General features: G+C 34.1%; 1 protein-coding gene and 1 non-coding gene across 2 annotated transcripts; one reads left to right on the plus strand and one right to left on the minus strand.

Moving 5' to 3' along the window:
* Positions 1–245: 245 nt before the first annotated feature.
* Positions 246–3,149, minus strand: LOC107930749 (root phototropism protein 3). The gene is made up of 4 exons (XM_016862467.2): positions 2,732–3,149; positions 2,563–2,632; positions 1,155–2,435; positions 246–961 (listed from the first exon to the last, which is right to left on the minus strand). The coding sequence occupies exons 1-4, from the start codon at positions 3,127–3,129 to the stop codon at positions 410–412; spliced, it is 2,301 nt and encodes a 766-aa protein (XP_016717956.2). The 5' UTR covers positions 3,130–3,149; the 3' UTR covers positions 246–409.
* Positions 3,150–19,678: 16,529 nt separating this feature from the next.
* LOC121213193 (small nucleolar RNA R71) lies at positions 19,679–19,783 on the plus strand. Its single transcript, XR_005908564.1, has one exon. It is a non-coding gene; the product is annotated as a small nucleolar RNA R71 (small nucleolar RNA).
* The last annotated feature ends 2,132 nt before the right edge of the window (positions 19,784–21,915 follow it).

Genomic DNA, 21,915 nt, shown 5'->3' on the forward strand with positions numbered 1-21,915 from the left:
CTTATTATTATACCGTTAACTGTAATTAATGACTCAGTGACCAAAATATTATAACACAATAATATAAATTATTAAAATATAATATTTTAAATATAAATAATTAAAATATAATATAATGATTTAAGGTTTGTGTGGAAACATACAAAATTATCACTCTTCCCAAAATAAAATTGGCAAATCAAACAACGGCGGCAATAAATAATTTTGGATGACAAGTTCACTTTTTAAAATTGAAAATTAAAAAATATAATTATCAATTCAATTTATTAAAATAAAAATCAAATTTTTCATGGATTTAACCCTTACAATATTGCGTTTTAGAATAGAAAAAATGGTGAAGGCACCGTTTCATTATTTCCATGGCAACCGTTGATTTATTTATTTTCATCTTAATTTTCAAAATTTTATTTCAGGAAATTGAATTTCTCCATCTTCTAGGCGGTTTTCTAACATGTTCAACTGTAGTTGAGATCTGAGGTCCAATGTCATGGTTTTCCACGGTTGTCATCTTAGTAAGTTTACCAAGTTTCTTCCACCCACTGCTCCACGCAGATATGGGTTTCGGCTTTGACATCTTTTCGAATTGTCGTTGCAAGTTCTCCATCTCCTTTTGGAGCTGGACGTGCTTTGACTTCACGCCATCCAGCTCAAACTTGAGCGTGTTGATGTCTTTCTTTGCTGTGACCCAGCCTTCTTGGAACGATTGCGGCGTTCCTTCAAGCAAGGTCTTGCGGTTGGTTATCAATGGCTGGTACCGAGTTTCTGCAGGGTCTTTGAGCGTGATGGCGTTGGCCAACGTGTTGCTGATTTTCACTTGCTCCGAGAAGAGTACCTGGACCACCACCCGCAGCGGGAGCCTTTCATTTTGGGCTGCGTGCATGCAGGCATCAACGGAGAGCTTTTGGCAGTCCATTACACGGCAGAGTCGCTTCCTTTCGTGCTCCGAAAGTGTCGGATGGGCCTGCATGTTAATTGGTATTGCACATTAATGCACCTAGAAATAGGATGGCATCAAGGTGGGATGGGTCGATTTTACTCCAACTCTAGTGTGAGTATATGATATGAGTATCTATTTGATAAGCGTATAGTTAGACCCTTTTTTAAAAGATCTTTCTTGAGATTATATTCTCATATCTATATGTCAAATAGAGTACCTTAAGATAGGAATCAATTGCTCGATAAAGCCCATCATCACAGGTCCTTGCAGACTCGGGCAAAGCTTCAGCCAGTACCTGAAATTTTGTCATCAACAGGTTTCTATCTCTAGAAACCTCTGTGAGATAACTATCAACTAGCCTTGCCACTCGGCTTTTCGGGTTCGGATTATTTCCCCTTTGTGTTCCTTCGTACATCTGTTTGTCCGAAAAAGACCGTCGACTAGGACTCGGACTCAAACTGTCCGTCTGTTCCTGGACAAGGAAATGCTCCAACAGCCTCTGAACGAGGTCCACATCGTACGATGTCTCACTTCTGTTGTAATTAGGAATGAGAAGATCAGCCAATGTTGCCTGCTCTAATTGCATCCCAACTCGCTTTTCCAACTCGGTCACCAAAGCCGGTGCCACTTTCAACATGTTTGCCGCCCGCAAAAGCCGGAGAAGGAAGCCGCACGACACGCTGTCTTTTTGCGGTGGTACGATGCTGATGAGGCTTTCAACAATGGTCCGTTGATCCTTGGTTTGAATCGAGGGATTGTCATCTTTAGTTCCGGGAATGATCATATGGAATCCACCTTTCCAGCTATTACTATGGCTGCTTATGCTCATATCGTCTGCTTGGAGCTCACCATCTTGAATCAAACATGGAAGCCATTTGGCAGCATAGTGCATAATTGCTGCCCCAATCAACTCAAACCTCATCCCTTTCACTTTGATTGCAGTAATCACTCGCACGAAATGATCGATCCTGAGGATCGAAACATCTTCGAACCACCAATCAGGAGGAACATGCTGGTTCCTACTGGGGCTTGAATCCTTCAAATCATTCCATTTGGGGCTTGGAACATTACTTGGTTTCCCAGTGTATGCCCATTTTATGCCTTTCGGATTGGCACAAGCCTTCCAAGCTATCGACTCGCTGCACCTTCTTGCGATTTGAAGGTTTTCAGCCCATGGTGAGAGCTTCTCGCAGCTTTTCAGCACAACAATGGAGTCTCTCCATGAAGATAATACCACATAGCTAAGAAACGCTTCGGTTTTGAATACGAGATTGCCTTCTTCCAAATCCTCAGTCATTTCAAGATACTCGGCAGCACATCTGAGACCAGATATATTCCCTGCTGTTAAATCTACTGCAAGGCCATAGCAGAATTTGGCTGCTAGCTCAAAAGCCTCGGACCCTCCTGGAAGATCTTCGAAAACAATTCTTTTGAGGTCTGGGTCTTTTGAATCGTAGATAAGCCTATTCATTTTCCCACTTCGGGAAAGCAGAGGATACTACTTTCCCACCATGTTTGAGAAAATAATGAAATACAGTGAGTTACATGATTCTAAACCAATAAAAAAAAAAGAAGCTTTTTTGAGGAATTTGATCGAACATATTGTAAACAGAGCAATAAGCTACCTTATGCAAGTGGAAATTAATATCTCCGACTTGAATTAGAAGGTCACTTGGAATATCAGTGGCAACGTACCTGCATAAAAAAATCAAAATATTTCAGAAAAGCTAACTTTTCGCTAAGTTTTTATCTTTTTTCTTCTCAGGAAACAAACAAGATACTTTCAATATATACCAGGACTGGCCCTTAAGCTGAAATCCATCAGTGTTGAAGCCATGTTTGGTGGAGCTAAAAAATCCATTTCCGAATTCTCTTCCTCTAACAGACTCAGTCTCGGATTCCCACATAGTTTCGAAATACAAAAAAGAAATCCCAAGAGGAATTTGAAACCTGGGTTTTGATTTTTCAACTGGAAATTGGCTCTTACACAAAAAGATCCTAAGAACCAGAACAATGACGATAGAGAGGTAGCTAATGTGGGAAAAAAAAATGGAAGAATCCCACATGGGATGCTTGGAATTATGTTGAATTGTCGGTTTTCTCACGGATTTTTCATACAAACTGTGCGGCTGTAGTGAAGAAATTTTTACTGTTTTAGTTTTAGGATCATTTTTTTCCATTAATTTCTCCATTGTTACTGATCTTGCTCGTTTGTCTTTGTTTTTCCTTTTGTGATTTTTCGATTTTTGAATTTCTTTTTTGTAGCATTAAAATTTCCGAAAAATAGAAAAAAATAGGGGAATGTACTTAACAGGTCCCTTTATTATTGTAATCAGATTAAATTAGTCTATTTATTATTAAATAGATCAATTTAGTCCCTATACTATTGAAAAGAATTAAATAAGTTTTAAAATTAAATAGGGTTAACATTTATTGTTTTAAAAAAAAACATTTACTATTAGCAAAGTTAACATTTTAAAAGCTTTTTATAGTTTTACAAATGAAATCTTTTGTTTTGAGTTAAATGCAAATGAAAAAGATAATTTTCATGTCATTTTTTAATTGTAAATGTTAATTTTACTACAATTTAACTTTATTTGTTTTTTTAATAGTTTAAAATCAAATTAATCTATTTAATAATATAAGGGCTAATTTAAAAGGTAATGTTAGCTCACGTGAATCTTTACTATCATGTGAACCACCTTACACTCTTTGTAAAAGGTGCCCCATGATAAGAGACAAAATTCCAATGTTAAAATCAAGCATAAATACTTCATAAAAGTAATTTCAGATATATTGAAGGTTTTATCATCTTCCGATAAACGATATTTCAAAGATTTTTCTTAATCAAATCAAAAATCCGTCAGGAAAAAGAAAGCAATGGTGAGACTATTACAATGATCCACGACAATGTTGTTGCTAAAGATAGCAACACTAGGATATTTTTCACCAATCATAAAAGGCAAGCAACCCTTACAAAAATTGTGATTGTGCAGACTCAACATCGACCAAATCGCAAAAGGACGCAAAAATGTCGCCCACATTTTGAAGAACTTCCCACAATTGGCTTCCTTCAACCATGGTCAAACTCCTGACCTAGCAACATTCCCATCCCTATCTTTTTCGGTGACTTGTTTGCCTTTAACCCTCTGGAAAAAAGATAGTAACAAGGGCAAGATGCTACATAACCCGTACCCGCTCGAGAGTGGCAATGCCTTTGAGAGAAGAGGGCTGCTGTTCGAGAGGTAGGTCACATGGGAAACATCTCCAAAGCCCCCACTTCGAAGAAAACTATCATAGCCCTGTTTGCCAAGATTGTCAAAAATAAGGGTTTTCTTTTTCTTAATCAGGCTAATAACTGTTAAAAGGCAATTTTTGCTTAAACAAAAATATTATTTGCTTAAAATACTTGTGTTATATCCTAGATCAATTCGAACACAATTGAAACTTATATTGACTTATCCAGTATAATGGCATAATTGGATAAAAACCCTCACTTATACCTATAAACATAGGAAGATATTAACATTGTAAAGAAACTACTCTCTACTCTAAAAACCCTAACATACTAAATTCTCAACCACCTCTGCGTAAATCCCTCTAAAATAGATGAACTAGCTTTCCTCGACACCGCCTCTCTCCTACTTCCCTATCTTCGTTTACCACCGTTCAACAATAGTACGGTAAATGTAGACCGAACACACACCAATCGTTTATGTGATAAGCTAAATTTTTGTTCATCACGATAATGCTGAAATCAACCCTTACTCGGATTTTTTCCACTTTTCCAATTAAACCCGATTATTGAAAACCATTATTAATTGATCTTAGATTGATCACATCTTTGAAAAAAAAAAGGTAATTTTATTCCATTTCTTTTAACTTGACTTTTAATTTATTCGTTGACCTCTTGAAAAAGGAAATTAATTAATTTAATTCTGCTTCCTAAAGTTATTCATTGATAATGGTTTATTAACTTTTATTTTTAGAAAAGCTTAATTTTAAAGCCAGCTAATCTTAGAAATAAATTGAGTAATTCTAAATTGACTTATTTGATTTAGTAATGATTTTTTTTGGTAATATTCTGTATTAAATTTGATAATGAATCAGGAAAAAAACACCTTTATAATGAATTTAAAAGTTGGGCAACTCTGTGAAATTTGCAGTATGAACCATCAATTTTTCATCCACAGATTACTAGACCATTAGAGCAATCATATTTGAATAATTTACCTCCTAATCATATAATTTTTCTACCATTAAAAGTTGTCTTGCACTAATCAGTTTCTTATGAAGACTTTATTTCAAGTAGATTTTATTTAATGTTAATATTTATGAGAATTTAAAATTTTCTCTGAAATTTAATCTATCATGTTGGACTCAAGTTTCATTGGTTTTGGTTTCATCTATTTTGAAAATATATTTTTTTAAAGATTGTGTTAGATATTATTAATATATTAATATTTAGATAAACAATTAATTTAAGAAAAAATAATTTTCTGAGATGGAATTGAATCTGAACCTAATTTTAACATTTAATATTCGATTTGCATCCTAACTAACATTATAATACCAATCTAATCAACACAGTTCATATGGATTCTTTCCAGTCCAAATTTTGATGTTAAATTTTATCCTGGCAATAGTTTGAATGCCCCTGAATTGCCTATGCCATCTTTTGATTTATTATATACATTATCACGTTTTTTATTTTCATTTTTTTAGGTCAAATGCATTATTATTGCTATTGCATTATGAAACTATAATATTTAGGAGAATGTCATATGTAGATTGATGCAGCATATGTACTTCGCTTGGATATTGCATTTAGTAGTTGTTTAGGATATTGTGTCACGGAGTTAGAATTTTCGTTTCGTAATTCATATAGTTTTAAGAGATTTCTTGATTTCAAATTTGCCTAAGTCAACCTAACTCTCACAAAAATGAGAATTCTAATCGAATTTCAGTAAAGCACCAAAACAAAGTGGAAGCAAACTCGAAAGACAAAAGGAGCTACAAATGAATAAAAAACCATAGAAAAATAACACACAAGTGTTTGAGTAAATGCTTTAAAAAATATTCTATTGCTTTGAAGGTTTACAACTGAGTATGAGGAAGAATGCTTCTATTTATAGTTGAGCTCCCCCAAAACCAACGGTACAAATTGAGTTACATCGACGATTATGATTAAAGCCTATTTACAATTGAGATTCTTAAGGGATGGACTCAATCCTTTAAAATAACAATATCAAATCTTATCAGATTAGAAATCTTCTAATATTACTTTTCATATTTACCAAGGTAACCCTAATTTTTCATTAGTGCTTCACTGGGCCACCAAGGCTAGGTAGATGGGCTTCTACACATGTTCCACAAATCGGACCAGTTCAACTGGATTGAATGAATCCCATTTCATTAGTTAACCTCCATAGGGTGCTCTTTGCGCACTCGTCACAGGCTTTGATCTACAGCCCATGACATTCTCCTTCATTCATTCTTGCAACGCCCTCATTGCGTCCTCATAAATAGAAACACCATCCGCCCATACATTATTAAGGGTACGAATGAATTTCAATAGCCTTGCAAGGAATCATACATTCCTGGGGTTATCTGGACAATAAATTTTACCTTCCACCCCTCTACTTTATTTGCAGTAGCTACCACCAGCAAAGTTAATTTACGAATGGTCTCGAGGCAAGGTCACTTTATAACCTACCTTTCGTCTGGGGGGACAACTATATATCTCTACTTCAATTTGGACCTAGTTAGACCCTCCATTATGCTACCTGGGGCCCACTAAGAGGCATAGTTGGGTAGGAACTCTTGCTTACCTATAAATACTCAAAGGTATTAACATTGTAAGGGGATTCCTCTCCACTCTCAAAACCCTAACATATTAAACTTTCAAATTTTTCTACCTAAGTCCCTCTACTTTTTTTACTCTTGGTCCTAGAATGGGTGAACCAAATTTCCTCGGCACCACCCCCTCTCTTCCTTCCCATCTCCGTTGATATTATGCATCAACAACTTGCCATGTTTGAGTTGGTAAATTTTGGCAACAAAAATCATTGGGTTGTGATTCTTGTAATTACTTTGGACTACTCTCAGCCCATCCTTGATAGCCAAACTACAAATAGAAACATATCCTGAAAGTTGGTTTAAAGTCTACTTTTACGCTAGATCTACTTTTAAACAGGATCTATTTCTCCTCTGATTTAAGAACATCAAACATGGATCAATAATCTAGAAATATCAAACCAAGAATTAAGCACACATAATTGAGAACAAAATCTAAGTCTCTATTAGGTAAAATAAAAATCAAACAACGAAATTCATCATAAGGTTCATCTCCCTAGGTATTTAGAAAATTAGTTCATGCTTGCAAATAAAAACATCCAAAAGACAGTATAACCGAAAGAAATAGAGAAACTCATGATAATCTCCTAAGAAATCAACTGAGAGTCTTCAATCTTGACGAAAATCTACTTTAGAATCGGCTTCAATGGTGTTTTTCGAGTTATTTTCTTGAATATTCTATGACAGTTTTCTCCTATCTTCTTATTTTGGTCATATATAGGTTTTAGAATATCCGAAAAACCCTAAAAATCGTGTTTTTCTACTGTTTGGAATGCAATTCGCGAAATTGACACAGCCTGCTACATGGTCGTATGGTAGCTCATGTGGCTCACACAGCCGTGTGTCCAGGCCCTGTGGCTCCTGTAACTCACTCCAATTTTCCGATTTTTGTTTGTTTTTATCTCATTTTGCTTTCAAATTCTCTCCTAAGTATAAAAACATGAATTTAAAGTATTATGAGTATAAAATTTAATATTAACATCGAATAATTACCCAAAAATGCATTAAGAATGAGGCTAAAATATGTTACTTTTGGCACCTATCAAATATCCCCAAACTTAAGTGTTTGCTTGTCCTCAAGCAAAATCCTCAACCCACAATCAAGTTAACTTCTCTCAATTTATTATTTCTACTGATAATGTCTTAGGATAATCTAGAGGTAATCATGCATTGGAAATTCACATTAAAATGACACTGAACAACACAAGCAATCCAAGCAAAGAATTTTAAGCTTTAAAAACATTAGGCATCTCCTCTATCTCAATAATTACCTGAAATTTAAACTCAACAAGAAATAACATCCTTATTAAAGATTCACGCAAAGCACTCAAAGAGTTTAAGGTTTAAATAATGTGCACTCAATGGTCAAACTAGAAATGTTATTGCCATAGGCTTACTTGAAATTCAAATTTCCACCACTATAAATGAGATAACACACCAATCAATAGGTTTTTACAAGGTTGTAATGGGGCTTAGGTTAAGGATATGAAAAAGGTCAAAAAATTTGTTATAATTGAGAGTCTAGTTAATAAGTTACCAAACTAGAAAAAAATCAGTTGCTGAATTAATAGAATTTACATCAACAAGAAATTAACAAAAATGAAAATGAGCTTTTCAACAAAATATGAAACTAATGATTTAAGCTCAATTTTTTTTCTTTTTTTTCATAATTTTTTTCTCTCAATTTGTTAAGAACAGAATAAAATTCATCAATTCAAATAATGAAACATAGTTAGGAAACTAAACAAATCAAATCTCGACAAAAAGAGAGTTAATAAAGAGGATAATTTTACAACATTCATATGGGTTAACATAAATGGGTGAAAAATGTATTAGAATCAACGGGGTTTACTAAGGGTTAATACAACAGGTAAGACTGATTAAAGTTTAAGTGGGTTAAATCCTAAGTGTCTCTATCATCTCAATATATCAAATCAATAATGTGGTCTCGACATGTATAATCAAAGTAAGTTCTAGAATAACAAATCAAGTTGACATACTCATAATCAAAAATAAAATGAGCACGAACAAATATACGCTTTGTAGGCTAAAAAGCTCACAAAAAATTATGGTTTGATGTTAAACTTACAAATTTAAAATTTCAAAATAATATTTCAATTCAGGGAGACAACCTAAAATAATAATTTCTAAAAAAAATTTATCATGCTTGACTCTCTTGCGTTTTAAATTATAAATCATACAATTCACAAAAATCCACAAATTATTCCAGAACAAAATCAATACAAACTTTAAATTAAAATATGTTACTTCAATGCTAGGTATGAGAAAATTACTCAAACACGAAAAACAGTTCAGAGATTTTATCGCATAAACATATAAACAACCTCCACACACTTAAGATGCACATTGCCCTCAATGTACAAACAATTATAATCACAGAATAAGCACAATATCATAAGGCGGGGAGAGAGCTGAAACTGCCCTAAATTTGGATGATTTCGCCAGAATAGTGAAAACCGGAATCATAAGCGAATCTAAATGAAATATATGTTTCCAAGAAAACTAATAAGAAAATAGACAAAAATAAATAAGACAAAGAGATAGTAAAATTAAAAGAAAACAACCGATAAAATAATAAAATATAAAATTTAGAAGAAAAATAAAATAAAACAAAAAAGACTCATAAATAAAAACAACTACCAATCGTGAGGCACAGCATCGAGTGGAGAAATATGGAAATGATGTCACATCCATTGCAGACATGCCTCTATGCCATTAAACCATGCTGGCTGTTGCTCGACATGCTCATAATGTCACTACTCAAGTAAAACTATCCTTGCTGTCTTTCGCTGCTCAAAATAGTCAAACTGCTGAAAAATATCGTCGAGTGCAATTGACTACGCAGGTGCAACAGTAGAGGAACTTGGAGGAGGAGTGGGAATGGTTTGCGGTGGTGGTGGAGGGTCATCGTCTAGATGCTCGTTATCCCCGTGCTGCTGAGTTAGACGTAGCAATACATACTAATCACCGAAAGGCCTAAGCTGAAGTGCGATCATCCTCATATGTTTCATGATATTCAATCCCTGTGGTGTCATGTCCCCAATTAATGAAAGAGTACCAATTTACTCGGGGGTCTCACGGATCCCGAAGTAACGAGCCAAACTTGTTACAGATGGGCCCATATATAGAGGGGTCATCTACGTGATCATTCACTCTAATTACAACAACACTGGGCTATAAAGTGGGTTAGATCAGTTGAGTGTTGCCCTTGCATGCTCCATAAGAAATATGCATCTAAAGTACCCAAGACGTTCGTACTCTTCTTCTGGCTAGTCAAAGTACAAGCTAAAATGGTGTGAATATATCGTAAGGCTAGAGCAAGGCCTGAGCCTTCGACTGGCTCTGGTTGTATGGAATGATAACCTAAAAAATGTCTAACCAGCAGAGAGATGTCGAATGATGGATGTGTTGTGGAAGGGTGGAAAACTCGATCGTGGCCAAGAAATCATCAAAATATAGGCCAAAAGCGACACCAAATCCTGCAATACTAAAATATCGAGTGATACCCCAAGATGGAATGATATATATTGTGGGTCATCCCCTAACGATAGCACTGACTGTAGAAAAAAGTTGAGCAAAACTCCAACGTAAACTCAGCATATGTCGGCTTCACTATCATGAAGAATTGCTCTCATGGAGTCTCGTTTAGTAGAGTATGAACCAGCGCAAATAAACCCACAGTCTGAAGGGCTACCTAATCAATACACCGACCCAAACCCAATGCTCTATCCTGTAGATGCTGGTATTTCTTCTCATGGGGTGGATGGTCGAAAGTGAGGTATTAGTGGCAGTCAATCGAAAATGAGGAAGATGAAGTCCCAGTAGCATTTCTCTTATTGGAATGAGTGGGTACCTTACTCTTTCCTTGTGATTTTGGCATCATGTACCTAAAATAAAATATAATAACCAAATAATATAAGGTCAGGAACATCAGTATCAACAATAAACTAATTGAGTAGGTAAACTAATCTGTATATGAATTAAATCAAATCAACAACAAACCTACCACAGGACGAAAGCCATATCACGTAACTAATATAATTAACATCTACTCCTAATACGAAAACTAAAACTAAAACTAATGCTAAACAAAAAAAAATTAATTAAACTAATCTCATTATCTAATACGAAGAACTGTAAGACTAATAAAAAATAGGATAATAATATAAGAACAATAAAATTAAAAATAATAGTAGGACTAATAATACTAATACTAATACTAATAATAAAGTAATAACTTAATAAAATAGTAATTAAATACTAATGGTGACAAATAGTGGCCTGCGGTGGATGACGGCGGTGGTGGGTCGAGCGACGATGGTGGAGATGAAAGATTGACCGATGAAGAAGCAGGAAAGGACAGTCACTTGAGGAATAAATAGGGCAAGGGTTGTGCATGTTTGAAGGTGAGGAAGGAAACGAGGAGGTTGGGGAAGAATAAGATCCAGTTTGTAGGGCTAGACGGGGGCGAGATGACACAAAATAGAATATGGGGGAGAGCGAATGAATGGGGAAGGAAAGTTGACAAAAGGAGCGGACTAGTTATGGTTGAAAAAGGAACAGACGATGGCAAGAGGGTGGGGGAGATGAAGGGAAAGAGAAAAAAGATGAAAAGAGAGGGGCGCCGTGGGGCTGTGAAAACTCGAACAGTGAAAAAGGTCCGGCAACATGGAGAGGACGAGAAGAACGAAGGCAGTGTGATAAGGGTTCGTGATAGCGACTAGGTGTAAGGAAGTAGAAAAAGAAAAGTAAAAAAAAATTCAAAACCCTAGCTTATAGATGTCACAGTCATGTAATTAGCCCGGGTTGGGCCACACGGTCATGTCTAAAAACCATGTAAGGACCCTTAGCCCGTGTGTAACACGAAAATTTGAAAAGAAAAGAGTAAGCCCAATTTCAACACAGCCTGAGACACACCCGTGTGTTTGGGCCTTGTGCGATGCTTGTTCGCTTCTCCCATGCCCATGTGTGTGGCTATGTAAGTCATACGGTCTACCACACGCCCATGTGACAAGCCATGTGTCTCACACAGCCATGTCTTCAGTTCGTGTAACTCTTTGTGATCATACGAGTTAAATTAAAATTGAAAAACTTAGCTCCGATATGCATATGGCGTAAAACACGCCCCTGTGTCTAGGCCAGGTGTCTCATACGGTCGTGTCTCCAGACCGTGTGGACCCCTTTTTTTCAAAAAAGTTTTAAAAGTAATAAAAATAAATGTACTATGTATATGTAATTTTATTTTTATTTTTTATTTTTTAAAAGTACAAATAATTGTACTAATGCCTTTTAAAAAAAAAAAGAAAGTCAACTAAAAATAAAAACAAAAACACTTGGGTTGCCTTCTGAGAAGTGCTTATTTTGAGTTTAAGCTTGACTTCCCTTTTCAAGCTAACGGTTAAGGCAGATCTTGAAGTTGAAGCTTCTCTCTCTTGTTGTCAGTATTACCACACATTTAAAGTTTGAGATGAAGACTAATTACCTTGAATGTGTCGTAATCGGGGTGTGTTGCCTCAATGGTTTCGTATGGAAATAATTTTGCACCACAAATGTGTTCAACCCTCTTGACTTAATCTTTGAAGGGAACATTCGTGGATCTGATTTGTCTAATAGAACTTTCTCCCCAACTTTGAATTGATTCGTCCTTTTTACATGCACACTATGGTGTTGCCTAGTTATTTCTTTTATCGTTCTTGAGTTCTTATTAGCCTTTGTTTGTCATTCATCTAATTCATCGAGCTACATCATTCGCTCTTCACTTGTCCCTTTGTTTTTTTCACCTTGAGGTGGATATTGTTCGAACACGTAATCATTAGTAAATTCCTACAAAGAGTGTCGAGCCACATGATTACTAACATTAACAGAATAACGAGTATCATCTCGCTCCCTAGAAACTCTAACAAAATCACGTGTTTGAAGAGTAACCTTTTCATCACCGACGCTCAGCACGAGTTCACCACTACCCACATTAATAGCAGTTCTAGTAGTGGCTAAAAATGGTCGACCTAATATCATGTGTACCTCAATATCCTCATCCATGTCCAATATAACAAAATCAACACGGAATATAAATTTCTCGACTTTAACAAGTACATCTTTAGTGATACCCTTAGGATACCTAATTGATCTGTCAGCTAATTGAATATTTATCCTAATGGATTTTGGTTTCTCGAGCCCAAGTTGTTTGAACATTTTATAAGGCATAACATTTATGCCAGCCCCCAAATCAGCCAAAACTTTTTCAACATTTAAACTACTAATAACATAAAGAATAGTAAAACTCTCTGGATCTTTAAGCTTGTTGGGTAGTTTATTTTGGAGAATGGCCGAGCAATCCTCATTGAGCTTCACAGCTAACAAGTCGTCTAACTTCCTTTTATTTGTTAATAACTCTTATAAAAATTTTGCATATTTGGGCATCTGCAAAAGAGTTTTAACAAAATGTAAGTTAATATGCAAATTTTTTTTAAAGGCTCAAGAAATTTACCATTTTGTTCTTTTATGTAGTCTTGCTTCAAGGCTGCTGGATATGGAATTCATGGTTTGTATTCTCTAACAACTAGCTTATGCTCTTTATTGCGTTTCTCAACCCCATGGTTTTTTCAATAGTTTCTAGATACAGCTTCTTTTTAGGCTCTACTAACCCTTCCACACTTCGAACAGTGATTGTGTAGACTTGCTTCTTTAGGATAATTTCAGTGTTACTAAGTAAGCTACCTTGCTTTCTCTTAGAAATCAGTTTAGCAAGCTGTCCAATCTGATTTTTAAGCCCTTGAATGGATGCTTGTTGATTCTTCATAGTTGTCTCAGTATTTTGAAATTGAGTTTCGAACACCAAAATAAATATAGCTAACATCTTGTCTCATCCCAAAAATTGGGTTAATAGAAATTGGGTTAATGAACCAAGAGTGGTCACACCTGTTTTTTTAATGATTGAGTAGTGGTGGAGATATCCTTGATGACCAGTGTTTGAATCCCTTCCCTCTCATTATTTTCTATGTGGTGCAATTTTTCTTCAAACCTTAGCAAATGTTACATCCCATGTTTTAAATATTCTTCGTTAAATTGAATACAAGGAATAACGTGGCTAAGTGATTAAGTGTTTAATTAATTTCCTAAAGGTCATGGGTTCAAGTCTTCTTACTCCTATAATTATTAATTAATTTTTGGTCAACTTTTTCATGCTATATACAACTTTCTCATCCAACTGTCTCTTGCCATACATAAGGAGATTATTTTCTTTCTTTTGGGTCAACATGATCCCCATTTTGCTCTATTGTTCCCTCAACATCCCTTTTCCATCTTTATACCATATGAGCTACTATATTAAACCTAGACTAGTTGAAAAAAACCCTTTTGAATCATTTTACTCTTTTTTTCTTGTCATTGTCGTCCCCACCATAGCTCGTCCCATTTTTCTCTCATTTTTCTTTCACTTTGGCTATCAACCACCACCTGACACTATTTTTCCCTCTCTCCTCCACTACATCCTTACCAACCACTACTACAGGACCCTCCTTTTGTCGTCACTCCTCCCTTCGTGCTTTTGCTCCACCATCGCCTAGCACCACCGTACACTACCACTGCACATAACCTTCCTTTTCTCTTCTTCTTTTCCTCTAATTCTTTTTATCTATTTTTTCTTCACTTATTTCTTCATTATGCCACAACCCTCTTTTCTCTTCCTTTTCCATCGATCCCTCACAGAGCCGTTGCCACCGCGCTTCTACCGATGATTAGTGATTTCCTCTTTTCTTCATCATTCTTCAATTTCCATCACTCTTATTAGTAAAAAAAAATCTCGTTTCATTCATTTTATTTTATTTTTAAAGGTCCTTAAAATTATTTTTAAATATTATTATCACAATTTTAACTCATCTTTTCTAGTGATCACTTTTATAGATTCAATTTCTCCTCTAACAAAAAATCTTGGTAACCCATCAAATCCCTCGATTCAATCAAATCAAAGTATGTGAGAGTGGGATGAAAGTCACTATTTTCTTCCCTAATTTTCCTCTTGGCTGCATATATTTAAGACATATTGTAATTTTCCTTCATACACTAACGTATTATAACTTATTGATTATGAAAGGTCGATCGACACCATTTCAGAAAACTCCTGGTCTGAGAACAAAACCATTGTACAAGCGATTGTAATAAGAGTAAGTTTAAAGGGGGTGATTTGATTCTAGTGTGTAATTAACAAGTGATTAAAAAGGGCAATTAATAATTAAAAGTTATTCGATAATAGATCGATACTCCATTGGTTAAGATTCGAGTGTAGACATTCATTAGAGTGGAGTACACATCGGATCTTGTATCAGGTGTGGGTCTAAATTATTACAAGTTAAATAAATATCATTAAAGATGCTCAAAATCAAATGTTATAACTTGTTTTATGTTTCTATGTGAATACTTTAAGTATTCTAAAGTGGATTAAATCCGTCAAAACGGACTATACAAGTGATTCCATATTAACTGTTTGTGAAAGCATGTTGTATGGTTATATTTATTGCTGATTTGAAATGCACGTTGATCTCATTCTCATGATATGTGATAAAATGGAATATATGAATTATTCGTGTTTAAAAAAGATACAATTTATGACATCGTGATTAAATATGATTTGCATGTTATGCCTATGTGATATTTGTAACACTCCCACGCCTGAAACCGTCACCGGAGTCAAACTTGAGGTGTTACTAAACTTATCTTACCTTTTAAAGAACTCTAAACCACTTATTTTAATTTTCGGAATAAACTGTTTTTCTGCGTTATGGTTGGTTAAAAATTCATTTCTCGAGTTTCAAAACTTGAAATTAAGATCCGTAAATTTTTCCTGAAATTAGACTCATATATCTATCTACTAATTTTTTTCTAGAATTTTTGACTTAGCCAATTAGTACAGTTTATTAGTTAAAGTTACCCCTGTTTCAAAATTCGACTGCACTGGCCTCTACTTACTACGAACCACTTTTCTCTCTGTAAAAAAATCATATGACTATGTAATTTGTTTCTATTAAAACTAGATTCAATAAGGATTCTAACCATATAAATTACACCACCTAATTATTTTTTTAAAATTTATGGTGAATTTTTAAAGTTAGAACAGGGGATCCAGAAATTGCTCTGGCCCTATTTCACCAAAACTCAGATACCCTATTAAATACAAAACCTTTACTCGTTTTGCTTATTCCATATGAAAATAGACACAACGAGCTTTAATTTCATATATTATTCACCATCAACCCATGTCTCTACAATTTCTTGTGATTTTTCAAAATCCCGTTATTTCTGATACTTGAATCTGTTTTTAAGTTACTTTCACATTTTTCTTAGTTTTCATGTGATAGTTACTACTTAATCATACATACTATTAAACATGTATATCATCAGCCACTCTATTAGCTAATCACTAGCAAGTATTTACACATCATTCATTGATCATATCATATCAAAAGAAACCAAGTTCCTATACATGCCATACACAAAACGAAACGTCTAACTATACCAATGTGATTTCTTCGATAGTGTGATCGGGTCTCCGACGTTTCCTTCGATCCCTGAGTGGCTTGATAAAAACTATAAAAAAAAGAAAATAAAGAGAGTAAGCACTAGGCTTAGTAAGCTTACAAGAAAATAAATTACAACATTCAACATAATGAATAATTATTCATAATGTCACCTAGCCTCATAAACTTTCTTTACTTCTTATTTTCTACCTTCTTCTTTACTCACTTACCTTCTTTCTTACCTGACCTTTCACTATTCATAAATATAATCTACCTTCCCTTTTGCTGATAATTCACTGTAATTTAACGTGTACAATGACCCGTTGAACCACTCGGAATACTAAGGATACTAGGGTCGTTCCTGTCTATCATTATCTTGCCAATGCCATGTCTTCGACATGGACTTACATGAATTATTCCTGTCTCCAATGCCATATATATATAATATGGGCTTACATGGCTCATTCCTGTCTCCAAAGCCATATAACTGATATGGACTTATATGACTCATTTCTGCCCTATCCTGTCCTGTCAACCCCAATATCCTAACATTCCTAAGGTTCAAACGGGGCTTCCTAATGCTTTTTCTCTGTCACTTCACCTTTAATTTGACTTTAAATATTCTCAAAAAAATAAGTATATAAATGCTGGAAATTGACAATAATAATGTAAAATAAAATAATATTGCATTTATTTACTGTAAACTTACCTCGATACAAAATGTGACTAAACTTTACAATTTAGTCCTTTATTTTTTCTTTTCCCCGATCTACTCCCGAATTTCACTCTTCTTGATCTATAATAGCAAATTTAACTTATTTAATATTCACATTTATCAACACAGTCCTTGACCCAAACTTTGGAAAAATTACATTTTTGCCTCTAAACTTTCACATATTTGCATTTTTTCCCCAAGGCTCGTAATTTAAACTTCATCCTATTTTCTTATGTTTTATGACATGCTGATCATTTTTCCCTTTTATGACAACATCAAATTCACACTCTAACATGTACTTATGACTATTAGGTATTTTTACCGATTAAGCCCTTTTACTCGTTTTCACTTAAAACCGAGTAGCACAAGTTGTCTAACTTAATTTAGAACCTCATATTCTATCATAAAACATCAAAATAAACACTTTTCACCTATGGGTATTTTTCCAAATATGAACCCTAACTTAAATTATTGCTAGCATAAGCTTTATCGAGCTACCGGGACTCCGAAAACGTAAAGAACATTAAAAATGGGGCTTGGAATCACTTACTATGGGGCTTGAAAGCTTAAAACAAACCCTAGCTATGGAGAACCCTTGAAATTTCGTGCTAATGAAGAAGATGATGAATTTTGTGTTATTTTTCCCTTTTTATTTCATTTAATATCCAAATGACCAAAATGCCCTTCCTTATTAAACTTTCAAAAATTCCATCCATGTCCTATTTTGTCCATGAACTTAGAAATTGGTCAAATTTTTATTTAAACCCTCCTAATTAATATTCCAAAGCAATTTCATACTAAAAACTTCTAGAATGCAAGTTTTGCAAATTATTTGATTTAGTCCCTAATCTCAACTTAAGCACTTTATGCATAGAAATTTCATCACGAAATTTTCACACAATCATGCAATCATATCATGAACCTCAAAATAATAATAAAATAAATTTTTCTACCTCAAATTTGTGGTTTCGCAACCACTGTTCCGTTTAGGCCCTATTTCAGGATGTTACAATATTGAAGTGATAAATGATTTGAAGAGCATGAGTTACATGCCAAAAGTGTTATTTTTTAATAAGTGAAAATATGATATTGTGGCCATATCAAATGCATGGGGTGGGATATGTGTAAGGATGAAGTACTGACAGCCTTGTCTGCACTATTGGCAGTTTCTCTGTACTACTGGTGGCTTAACCACATTACTGGCAGTTTATCTGCAATACTGGCAGCTTTTTTGCATTACTGACAGTTTATCTGCATTGCTGGTGGCTCGATCATATTACTTGTAGCACTATCTGCATTACTGGTGGCACCGTCAACAAATTGGAGTGTTTGGATGGATGAGTCCTAGTGAACTTGATTGTGGAGTGTAGCAGTGATAGGTAGGATGTTTTAAATAAATCTACATAACTATTTTATAAAAATCACATTGCCATGATCATGTGCATAAATTGAATTGTTTACTTTGATATTGATATTTAATTGTTGAGTTGACTCACATTGGGCTATAAAAGCTCACTACTTTAGTTTCATAACCTTTCAGGTAATACTCAGACTTAGGACTTGGATACAACATTCAGTGGAGCCTCTCTGATGATTTTTTTTTTATAATAATGAGTTAATAAATTACTTGGATGTTATTTTTGGACTTTCGGTGTTGGAGATTTTATTTGGGTGTTACTTTATTTTACAACTTTAAAACTATCATGCATGCATGCAAACTGATGAGATTTCCAATATTTTACATTATTGGGTTTATCCAAATTATTTATGATTTTTCTTGGTTTTAAACAAAATTATAAGTTATTATTTTTCTAAGTGTTTTTGAAAGTCCGCTGCGAAAGATTTTTACCGAAGACCAGTTTTAGAAATAATTGAAATGCAAATACCTTGTTTTAAATAACTTAAAATGACATTACGACAAAATATTGTCTTTTTCAAAAAATCATGTTTTAATAAGAATTTTACAAAAATAAAATCACTCAATATTTAAATTTTAAAGTTTTCATTAAAATAATTGGAACCTAGTTATCTTTAACAAGTAAATGATTTTCGAATGTTGTTAATGTAATTTCTGAGATTTGACCATAGCATCTAGGTCGGGTTTGGGGTGTTACACATCTCCTAAAGGTTCGATTTCTTTTCTTGCTGATAAGGTTACTATAAACCCGGAAGGTTATGACATTTGATTACCTTGACCACCCCAAGAGAAATTTGGATGATTCCTCCATCCTGGATTATAGTTATTGCTATAGAGGTTATTTTGAGGTCTAGAATTGTTAACCATAAAGTTGACTTGCTCATGCTCCATGTTAGAACCAAAGGTTAAATATTCTGAACTAATCATCCTCGCTCCGTTCACATCACATTGCACTATCAAATTCACCTGCTTAGAAAAATTCAAACTATCAATTTCTTACAAAAAGCTTCAATCTGATTTGTTAACATAGAAATGACATCAATATTAAAAACACTGATTGCTTTAATTGGTTTCATTTTCATGACTTCCACTAATAGTTATTCAGTGTCATCTCCTCAATAAACTCTTGAGCTGCCTAGGTTATTATTATTCAATGTTCTGCCAGCTGTTGCATTAATTAGTTGCCTAGTCGAGAGATTTAAACTGTTAACCACAAAGGTAACCCATGATGAGGACACATTCTCAAAAGATCCTTAAATTTCTCTCATGCATCATAATGTCTCCATATCAAATTGAGAAAAAGAAGAGATGTTGTTTCTCAACTTACCTATTTTAGTTGGTGAGAGATCCTTAAATCTCTCTCATGCATCATATAATGTCTCCATATCAATTTGAGAAAAAGAAGAGATGTTGTTTCTCAACTTAATTATTTTAGCTGGTGGGAGATCCTTAAATCTCTCTCATGCATCATATAATGTCTCCATATCAAATTGAGAAAAAGAAGAGATGTTGTTTCTCAACTTAACTATTTTAGCTGATGGGAAGTACTTCAATAGAAACTTCTCCGTCATCTAATCCCAAGTCGTGATAGAATCTCGTGGAAGTGAATCCAACCAACTATTTTACCTTGCTCTTCAAAGAGAATGAAAACAATCTTAAGCGTATGGCATCATCAGTAATGCCATTAATCTTGAACGTATTGCAAATCTCTAGAAAGTTAGCCAAATGAGCATTTGGATCTTCATTTTGTAACCTATCAAACTAGACATATTGTTGTACCATCTGAATTGTGTTCGGCTTCAGCTCAAAATTGTTTGCAGAAATAGTCAGCTTGACGATACTCGATTCTGCCCCAATCAGAGTAGACTTAGCATAATCAAACATAGTACAAGGAGTAGAAGATGCAAGAGGCTACTAATTATTTTCAATCTCCATAGTAATGTCCTTTTCCCCTAGATCGTCTATTAAAATCTGTTGACCTTTCTTTGCTTTTCTAACCTCCCTATGATTTTTGCAAGCAGTCTTTTCAATTTCGCTATCTAACACTAACGGTTCCAATGAGTTTCCTTTAGTTATAAAGCAAAAAAACCTGTCAGAATCGAACAAACGAAAAATTAGAATGTAAAAATTAAATTAAAAATAAAAATATTAAAATAAAAATAAAAATTTCTAAATTAATAAAAATAAAGTTATTCTAATATTTTAGTCCCTGACAATAGCGCTAAAAACTTGATGCAGTCGTAAACCAATTAAAACTCTTATTAAGGTAAGTGCACCTATCAATTAATAGTATAGCTATGGTGAGCACAGATTTCATCGAGTAACCAACCAAGAAGCAAAACAATACCCATGGAAGACTTCACTTAGATTTCATCTATCATTATCAATCTAAATTATTCAATTTCTTCACTTAGTATCTTAATCCGGAGAAATAACTAAATTATGCTAATATCCCTCTTCACGAATAAGAGCAACTGACTCTAACTTGATTAATTGAAATTTCTTTCTAATTAAAACCCTATTATTGCATTAACTCGATCTATGGATTCTCCTATTTGATTTGACTCTAATCTGATAGATTTATGTCGTCCTATTTTTAGGATTGCATGCAACTATATTCAATTACGCTAGATCTATTCTTAAACAGGGTCATTCCTCCTCTGATTTAAGCACATCAAACATGGATTAATAATCTAGGAATATCAAACCAAGAATTAAACACGCATAATTGAGAATAAGCTCTAAGTCTTTATTGCATAAAATAAAAATCAAATGACAAAATTCATCTTAGGGTTCATCTCCTTGGGTATTTAGAAAATTAGTTTGTATTTGCAAATAAAAACATCCAAAAGGCAGTATAACCAAAAGAAATAAAGAAACTCATGATAATCTCTTAAAGTCTTCAATCTTGATGGAAATTTGCTTCAGAATAAGCTTCAATGTTGTTTTTCGAGTTGTTTTCTTGAATATTCTATGACGGCTCTCTCCTATCTTCTTATTTTTGTCATATATAAGTCTTAGAATGCCTGAAAAAAACATTAAAAATCGCGTTTTTTCACTGTTTGGAGTAATATTTGTGAAATTGATACAGCCTGCGACATGGCCGTGTGGTAGCCCGTGTCTCATAGACTGTATGGAATGGTTCAACTTGTGTGGTTCTTGTAACTCGCTCCAATTTTTCGATTTTTGCTCGTTTTTCTCTCATTTTGCTCCCAAATGCTCTCCTAAGTATAAAAACATGACCCAAATGCTCTCCTAAGTATAAAAACATGAATTTAAAGGATTAGGAGCATAAAATTTACTATTAACATCGAATAATCACCCAAAAATACATTAAAAATGAGGTTAAAATATGTTATTTTTGGTATCTATCAATTAATTTAACTAATTTGTGTCTTAATATAATATTTACAAAAATATTTCTGTCATATTCAAAGATAATATATTTAATAAAAGT

The sequence above is a fragment of the Gossypium hirsutum genome, chromosome A13, assembly GCF_007990345.1.
Source record: "Gossypium hirsutum isolate 1008001.06 chromosome A13, Gossypium_hirsutum_v2.1, whole genome shotgun sequence".
Lineage (NCBI taxonomy): Eukaryota > Viridiplantae > Streptophyta > Magnoliopsida > Malvales > Malvaceae > Gossypium > Gossypium hirsutum.

Coding starts and splice junctions, on each gene's coding strand:
- LOC107930749 (XM_016862467.2), bottom strand. CDS start 3,129: ATGGAGAAATTAATGGAAAAAAATGATCCTAAAACTAAAACAGTAAAA. Junction 2,436..2,562: donor TTAATTTCCACTTGCATAAG/GTAGCTTATTGC, acceptor GTGGGAAAGTAG/TATCCTCTGCTTTCCCGAAG. Junction 962..1,154: donor CAATTGATTCCTATCTTAAG/GTACTCTATTTG, acceptor ATTAACATGCAG/GCCCATCCGACACTTTCGGA.